Source organism: Phyllopteryx taeniolatus, chromosome 1, assembly GCF_024500385.1.
Source record: "Phyllopteryx taeniolatus isolate TA_2022b chromosome 1, UOR_Ptae_1.2, whole genome shotgun sequence".
Taxonomy (NCBI): Eukaryota; Metazoa; Chordata; class Actinopteri; order Syngnathiformes; family Syngnathidae; genus Phyllopteryx; species Phyllopteryx taeniolatus.
The window spans coordinates 30,140,974-30,150,064 of NC_084502.1; the positions used below are offsets into that span (position 1 = coordinate 30,140,974).

Consider the following 9,091-nt stretch of genomic DNA (forward strand, 5'->3'; position numbering starts at 1 on the left):
GAAACCGGAGTGCCCGGAGAAAACCCACGCAGGCACGGGGAGAACATGCAAACTCCACACAGGCGGGACCGGATTTGAACCCCAGTCCTCAGAACTGTGAGGTAGATGTGCTAACCAGTTGTCCACCATGCCGTCGCCTTATTTACATCAGTCCTCAGAACTCTGGGGCGGACGCTCTAACCAGTCAGCCACCGTGCCGCCAGTACGATTTCTCCATCCTATTAAATGTTCTGCACACCTCAAACTGGACACACCAAACGTAGCACATTTGCATTATTGTTAATGGTCCGCACACCTTTACCATACCATAGTTACACTGTAGGAAATGGTCTGTGCACTTCTAACAAATCGTATTTTCTTTTTTTCTTTGTCTCTGACCCTGTTTGTTAACGGGTGAAATTGACCCGGCTACATGATTGCTATTACTGAGAAGCAAATGTAGCACAAGGGCTAATTTTTTAAAATGGATTCCCCCCCCAGAGTGTGGTTCGGCGCCATACCGAAGCTCTCGCATTGTTGGTGGTGAGGCCGCACAAGAGGGCGAATTGCCCTGGCAGGTCAGCCTCCACGTGGCGGGGCAGGGTCACGCATGTGGTGCTTCTGTACTGAGCAGTCGCTGGCTACTGACCGCCGCCCACTGCGTCCAGGACAAGGGTTCAGTCAGGTAGGAGCAAAGGATTAACTACAAATGTGTTTAAAGACTAGTTGGAGTTTTTACAGATTTAAGTTTTTAGAGTTGTTGAAGAAACTTTAAACTAGATACTCTCTGTGACCTGATGGGTACCAACGATACTGAGGAGACATCCACTTCACGGCAACACCTCCGCAACTTTACAGAGACGTCGCAGCGACTTCCGAGCGAATTGGTCTCTGTGAGAAAGAAGCAATATTTTGGTCTCCTGAGTCGCTGTGACTGATCGAGAGACGCTCCGCCAGTGACATAAGCCTTTAAAGAGTCTTTAAAGACTAGTTTCATTTTCTAAAGAATCCATCCAGTGTGTGTGTAACTGTGAAAGCCACTGTTCAATTAATCACCCAAAGTGCATTCAGGACTCAGTGTACTTCTCTTGTCAAGACGGCATACCTCTCAAGCAATAAGGCTGTTTTGGAGTAGTCACAAGACTAGTATGACTCTCTAAGTAGTCTTTAGAGACTTGTTGAAGAGTCTTTTAAAGAGTTGCAGAATTTGTTTTAACAAACTAGTCAGACTTTCTAGAGTTTTTACAGACCTGTTGAAGAGCTTTTACAGACTAATTAAAAAGTCTATTTAGAGACTTGTAAACAGTCTTTAAATACTAGTCGGTCTTTCTCAGAAGCTTTCACAGACTAGTTTAAGAGTCTTTAGAGTTGTACAACAGTCTTTAGACTAGTCAAACTTTCTAAAGAGTCCTTAAAGACAAGTTTACATCTTCAGTTGCGGAACAGTCTTCCGAGACTAGTCAAACGTTCTAAAAAGTCTTTACAGAATTAGTGACAAGCCTTTACAGACTAGTTTAACAGTCTTTAGAGGTTGACTGAGAACTACGAATACCGTGTTAATCAACTCGTCAAATTGAAAGTGGTGGTGGGCCTGACCAGACGACCAATCACAAACAAATTGCCACCTGCCTTGTGTTGCAGGCACTCGCAGGCCGACCAATGGGAAGCCTTCCTGGGCCAGCACGAGCTGAGCCGTGCCAACGAATGGACGGTGAGGAGGAAGGTGATGCGGATTGTGGCTCACCGCGACTTTGACCAACTCACTTTTGTCAACGACGTGGCGCTGATGGAGCTGGAATCGGACGTGCCACTCAATCAGCACATTTGGCCCATCTGCCTGCCCTCCCCTGCGCACCGCTTCCCTGACGGCCAGGAAGCCTGGATCACCGGCTGGGGAGCCACCAGAGAGGGAGGTGGGTGAACTGTCTTGTGACATTTTGAGTCTCACTAGGGAAAGTTGTCAATTAGCACTTTGACGGCATCCCTATGTCACCTAACAGGTGCGGCGGTGAACATCCTGCAGAAAGCAAAAGTTCACATCATCAACAGTTTGGTGTGCAACAATGCGATGAACAACGAGGTGAAGGATGGAATGTTGTGTGCCGGCGTCCTCAAAGGTGGTGTGGATGCCTGCCAGGTGAAGAGTTTTGAGTGACTTGTAGGAAACACTTTCAGATACTAGCTGGACTTTCTAAAGCGTCTTTGCAGAGTTGTTGAAGAGTCTTTACAGACTTGCTAAACTTTCTAAAGTTTTTAGAGCTCTGCAACAGTCTCCAGAGAATAGTTGGACTTTGTAAAGAGTCTCAACAGACTTGACTTTCTAAAAAGTATTTAAAAACTAGTAGTCTTTAAAGAAATGTGGAACAGTCTAGACCAGGGGTTACCAACCTTTTTGCCACCGAGAGATACAGTGCCGTGAAAATTTATTGGTCCCCTTCTTAAATTTTGCATAGTTTTCCCACTTTAATGTTTAAGATCATAAGACAAATGTAAATACTAGACAAATACAGTATAACCCAAGTGAACTTAATCAATAATTTCATTGATTAAGGAAAAATATAGTCAGCTGGCCCTGTGTGAAAAAGTAATTACCCCCCTTCTTAAATTATGAATTAATTGTGGCTAATCACAATTTTTGGTTAATTTTCACTGATTACATCCAAGCCTGATTACCTCTAGACCTGTTAAATAACAAAATCACTTAAACAGAATCTGTCCACACGAAATCAAGTCAGACAAAAGATCTAAAAAAGGTGCAACAAAATGACACGATCCAATGAAATTGCACGGTGGCCGACTGGTTAGAGCGTCAGCCTCACAGTTCTGAGGTGCGGGGTTCAATCCCCGTCCCCGCCTGTGTGGAGTTTGCATGTTCTCCCCGTGCCTGCGTGGGTTTTCTCCGGGCACTCCGGTTTCCTCCCACATCCCAAAAACATGCATTAATTGGAGACTCTAAATTGCCCGTAGGCATGACTGTGAGTGCGAATGGTTGTTTGTTTCTATGTGCCCTGCGATTGGCTGGCAACCAGTTCAGGGTGTGCCCCGCCTCCTGCCCGATGACAGCTGGGATAGGCTCCAGCACGCCCGCGACCCTAGTGAGGAGAAGCGGCTCAGAAAATGGATGGATGGATGGACATCTATCAGTCTGGAAAGGGTTGTAAAAGTCATTTCTAAAGCTTTAGGATTCCAGTGAACCATAGAGAGAGCCATTATCCTCACATGGAGTGGTGAACCTTCCCAGGAGGGGCTGGCCTACAAAGATTACTCCAAGAGAACAACAATGACTCATCCAGAGGCCACAAAGGAACTCAGGACCACTTCTGAAGAATTGCAGGCCTCCCTTACCTCAGTTAAGGTCAAGTGTCATGACACAACAATTAGGAAGAGACTGGACAAAAATTGCATCCATGGCAGAGTTCCAAGGTGAAAACCACTGCTCACCAAAAAGAACATAAAGGCTCGTTTTACTCGTTTATGAACTGACGAGATGAAAGTTGAGCTTTTTGGAAGGTGTGTGTAGCGCAGTGCTTCTCAAATAGTGGGGCGCGACCCCCTGGGGGGCTCACATTGCAATGCCAGGGGGGGCATGGGAGACCCTGAAGAACATGATTTGCCGTACTAGAATATAGTGGAATTGCACATCCACTATATCTATCTATATCGCTTTCTTTTGTACTTTCTTCAATGTTTATAAGGATTCGATTCGGTTATCCGTTATATGCAATGTTATATAGATAAATATAAAAATTGACAGTTTATCTTCTGTTAAAGAAAAACCTGAATGGAAGTCCACATTGCAGTCAATAACTCTCAAACGCCAGTGGGTGGCGCCCATGTCCCAGCAATTATTCCTATTGGGCGTTCGGCGGCGCCTTGCGTGCATGTTTTAATATTAAGCAAATAGTTTATTGCTGTATTTGCGTTCCGTTGTCGATCTGTCCCAGCTTGGTCTTCTTGGAGAGAGGATCGCCCAACCTTTTGGTCCCTATCGTCAAAAGAAGGAAAGGAGTCTTTTGAAGACGGGAATCCAGATTTGACAGGAAGCTGCTAATTAGGTTAAGGTCCAGCAGACGTCTTTTAGTGGCCGTCTCGCACAGCGGGGGCGCAGGGAGGAATGCAGTTTATCAAGTCGTTGGGGTGGGGTGAGGGGCTGGGGGCATTGGCAACTGGGTCAGAGTCACTACATGTGTGTCACTTTACATCTGGCATAAATGTACCACAGCATTTCAGAAAAAGAACATCATACCAGTAGTCAAACATAGTGGCAGTAGTGTGATGGTCTTGGGCTGCTTTTCCCCTTCAGGACCTGGACAACTTTCTGTGACTGATGGAACCATGAATTCTGTTCAGTAACAGAAAATCCTGAAGGAGAATGAATGTTCAGCCATCAGTTTTTGACCTCAAGCTGAAGCACATCTGGGTTCTGCAGTAGGATAACAATCCAACACACACCAGCAAGTCAACTTCTGAATGGCTTAAAAAAAATGAAGCTTTGGATTGGTCTAGTCAAAATCCAGACTTGAATCTGATTGAAATGCAGTCGCATGACCTTAAAAGACCGTTCATGCTCGAAAACCCTCCATTCTTGCTGAATTCAAACAATTCTGCAAGGAAGAGTGGGGCAAAATATCTCGACACAGTGATGTGAAAGTTATAGAAAAACCTTGATTTCAGCTGTTGCTGCTGAGGATGCCCCAACCAGTTATTAAGTTTAGGGGGGCATTACTTTTTCACACAGGGCCAGGTAACTTTGAATAGTTTTGTTTCCTTCATAAATGAAATCACCATTTAAAAACAGCATTTTACGTTCACTTGGATTATATTTATCTGATATTTACATATGTTTGATGATCTTAAAGAAACTATGCAAAAATATAATTTGAGAAGGGGGCCGATACTTGCTCACGGCACTGTACTTCTTGGGTACTGATTATTGCAAAGGGCCATCAGTTTGATACACACTTCTAAAATAACAAATTTGCTCAATCAATATGCAACAGTTTATTTCTATAAATCTCTGCCAGTGTTTACATGTTCAAATGATCACTTCACAACATTCCTAGAAAATCACAATGTCCCATTACTAATGAGCTACTTTTACATCAGGCCCGCAAGCTACTCATGTGGTGCTTGGGTGCTACCGCGGGAACCACATTGGTGACCCGTGGTTGAAAAACTCCACTTTTTAAAGAGTTTAGAGTTGTCACACAGACTTGATTTAAGAGTCTTTACAGACTAGATTAACACTAGGCTTGGAAACGATGTTTTGTATCAGGAGCAGACTCCTCAATCAGCCACGAATACTTAATAATAATAATGCATTACAGTTATATAGCACTTTTCTAGACACTTTACAATTGCATACATTATTGATTCACTCCAAAATAACACCTAGTGGTGATAAGCTACTTGTCTGACAGAAGCGTGGCTGCCATTTTGCTCCTACGGCCCCTCCAACCACCACCGAACATCCAACCACATTCATTCATGGGCAACGTGGGTTAAGTGTCTTGCCCAGTGACAAAACGATGACATGCGCTCGGGCAGGGAAATGATTTATTTTATAAAATTGGGTTCTTTATGATTGTCTACAATACATCAACAAATGTTATCACATGGGCGGCCGACTGGTTAGAGCGTCAGCCTCACAGTTCTGAGGACCCGGGTTCAATCCCCGGCCCCGCCTGTGTGGAGTTTGCATGTTCTCCCCGTGCCTGTGTGGGTTTCCTCCTACATCCCAAAAACATGCATTAATTGGAGACTCTAAATTGCCCATAGGTGTGAATGTGAGTGCGGATGGTTGTTTGTTTGTATGTGCCCTGCGATTGGCTGGCAACCAGTTCAGGGTGTACCCCGCCTCCTGCCTCATGACAGCTGGATAGGCTCCAGCAAGCCCGCGACCCTAGTGAGGAGAAGCGGCTCAGAAAATGGATGGATGGATGTTATCGCATTGCTTCCGCACCGTATCAAATCATATCACTCCCATACTGAACCAAATTGTATCGAACCGTTTAAAGATAACCGTTTTAATAAAATCTCAGTATCAAATCAACCTCATACCAGAGATTCATTCATTCATCTTCCGTTCCGCTTATCCTCACTAGGGTCATGGGCGTGCTGGAGCCTATCCCAGCTATCTTCGGGTGAGAGGCGGGGTACACCATAAACTGGTCGCCAGCCAATTGCAGGACACATATAAACAAACAACCATTCACACACACATTCACACCTAAGGGCAATTTAGAGTCTTCAATCAACCTACCATGCATGTTTTTGGGATGTGGGAGGAAGCCGGAGTGTCCGGAGAAAACGCACCCAGGCACGGGGAGAAAAATGAGAACTCCACACAAAGGCGGGGCCGGTATTTGAACCCCAGGCCTCAGTGAGGCAAATGTGCTAACCAGTCGCCCACCGTTGCGCCATACCAGAGATTCACAACCCTAATTAAGTCTTTAAAGACTTGTGGAACACTGTTTAGAGACTCTTTGGACTTTCTAAAGAGTCCTAGAATTGTGGAACAGTCTTAAGAGACTAGTTGCATTCTTTATGTTTTGACAGACTTGTTAGTCTTTACAGAGTAGTTGGACTTTCTAAAGAGTCTTTAGAGTTATTTTAACAATCTCCTCTCATTTCATCTTTGACGGTCAGGGTGACTCCGGAGGCCCGCTGTCTGTCATCAGTCCAAGTAGGCGGGTCTTCCTGGCTGGCGTGGTGAGCTGGGGCAATGGTTGCGCTCGCAGGAACAAGCCAGGCATCTACACACGAGTGACCCGATATCGCAGCTGGATCAAGGAGCACAGTGGGGTTTAGCCACACCGCTAATTCTACCACAGGAAATCTAAGAGATTCAAGTTAAAGGTGCGCCCTTATCATCTACATATGAGCATTTCAACCAAATATGCAACAAATTTTATCACAGCGTTTTTAAATATCCCTAGAATCTTTAAAACCCAGAGACACAAAACCTTTCAAACAACTTGTTGAGTTTTTGCAGACTTGAAGGACTTTCTGAAGTCTTTAGACTTGTCAAAGAATATTTGCAGACTTGTTAGATTTTCTCGATACAGATACTACAGTCTGGATGAAAAGTCTTGAGACTCATTGGACTTCCTTAAGAGTCTTCATTGACCAGTTGAAAAGTCTTTAGAGACTGTTTTTCAAACACTTGTTTGTCTTCACAGATTTGTTGGAGTTTATAACGAGTCTTTACAGACTTCTTAGTGTGAACAATCTTTACAGACTGGTTGAAGCGTTTTTAGAGACTTGTTGAGGACTCTTTAGAGACTAGTTGAACTTACTAGTCTTTACAGCTTGACTTTATTAAGAGTCTAATGATTAGAAGAGTCTTTAGTGACCAGTTGGACTTTTTAGAGTCTTTAGTGGCAGGAGAGTTTTTACAGACTCGTCGGACATTTGAGCTTAACCGACCTAAAAAGTCTTTACAGACTTGTTGAAGAGTATTATGAGAGTGACTTTTCTAAAGACACTTGTTGAACTTGGTGAGGAGTGTAGATCATTTTGCAGTGATGTCGTTTCTTGGTGTATCATGTTTTTCTGAGACTTGTTAAAAGAATTTTACAGACTCTGTCTTTGTAAGTCAGGTGACTTGTAGAGTATTTGCAGACAAGTTGAAGAGCCTTTACAGAGTTGAGTCTTTACAGATTAGTTAAAGAGTATTTAGGACTTGTTGAAGTTTACAGAGACTAGTTTGACTTAATAGAGTCGACACAGACTTTCTAAAGAGCTTTTAGTGACTTGTTTAAATCTTTTGACACTAGTTGGACTTTAAAAAAAAAAAAAAAAAAATAATCTTCAGTCTCTTTAGCCTTAATAAACTCAAAACATACTCTGACTTTCTAAAGTGAGTCTTTACTAGTTTTAGTCGTTACAGACTAGTTGGACTTCATAAAGTATCTTTAGAAACTAGTTTAAGTTGTGGTGTCCTTAAGCAAGACACCAATACCCTGAACTACTCCCCAGGAGCAAAAGTAGCCCAATGCTCCAGTGTTCACCATGAAATGTGTGTTTGCAGAATTCACTACTGTGATGGGTTAAAAGCAGAGGTCAGATCTCGTGAATATGCATACATGTTATGACGATACAAATTCTTCTTCTTAAGAGTGTTTGGAGCAGGGCCAAGTGTCACCATACTTTTGAAACTGAGAGCTACTTCTTGAGTATTGGCAAATGCAATGGGCATACCAGTTACCATCTTAATACACACTCCTCAAATAACAAATTTGCTCAATTACCTTTAATTGTATGTTATTAATGATTAATAATCATCTATGTGAAGACACTGATCATTTTAATGATTTTTCACAATTCTCAAGTATCAACAAAGATTTGATAAGGGTAGGAAAGATATCAATATTTGTCACACCAAAATTATAACCTAATTAAAGTACCTTTATACGATACTAAAATGATACCATGCCAAAAACATCACAGATGACAAACCATGGAACTTCAAATTGTTAATTCTAAATAATATTCGTCAGTTGAGGATACAAAAGAAAATCATCATATACTGTATGTTCCCCCTTGATAAAATAAAATTTAACAAAAATGATTTTGTCTTTTGTTTTAATAATTCGATACATTTCCGCTATGTATGAGCTTTAACATAGCATGCAGTATTCCTATATTTGAGTACATTTGAATTCTTCCATGGTAAACAATACATTTACCAACCATTATTATTCAAAAGTGTCTTCTTGAAATGTAGAATGACTCAATGGAGCTGCATAGTTGGTGGCTGCTCATCTTCAAACAACTCTTAAGAGTCTTTCGAAAGTAGTTAAGGCTTTACGGCATGTTCTCCCTATGACACTAACCTCTCTTTCCCCCCTCCAGTATTAGGTGCCCGTGCTTCTAGAGGTGCAGCCAAAAACTGCAACTCTCTCTCCTCTCTGTCACCCCACCCCCCCAAACCCTCAACCAGCCGACCCTTACCGAGTGTTGAGTCTACTCGAGGTTTCTTCCCCTTGCCTCCATTGCCTAGCGCATGCTCATTTTGGCATCAGTTGGTCTTTTAGTACGTGAGGAGTGCTCTCCTAGACCTGCTCCATCTGTAAAGTATCCTGAGACAGCTTCTGTTGTGATTTGGCAC

The 9,091-nt window shown here is 42.9% G+C and overlaps 1 protein-coding gene across 6 annotated transcripts in view; it reads left to right on the forward strand.

Annotated features, from left to right (window-relative positions):
- The window catches only part of LOC133484603 (suppressor of tumorigenicity 14 protein homolog), a 33,272-nt gene that overhangs the window by 17,739 nt on the left and 6,442 nt on the right, over positions 1-9,091 (forward strand). For 3 of the 6 annotated variants that reach the window (XM_061787500.1, XM_061787454.1, XM_061787491.1), the window contains exons 15-18: positions 481-664; positions 1,621-1,892; positions 1,980-2,116; positions 6,628-8,551. In XM_061787500.1, coding sequence (XP_061643484.1) covers positions 481-664; positions 1,621-1,892; positions 1,980-2,116; positions 6,628-6,789 — 755 coding nt within the window. In that variant the 3' untranslated portion in view covers positions 6,790-8,551. Of the gene's footprint in view, positions 1-480; positions 665-1,620; positions 1,893-1,979; positions 2,117-6,627; positions 8,552-8,835; positions 8,985-9,091 lie in introns of those variants that run through there. The other 3 variants (XM_061787483.1, XM_061787463.1, XM_061787473.1) reach the window with 2 other exon arrangements.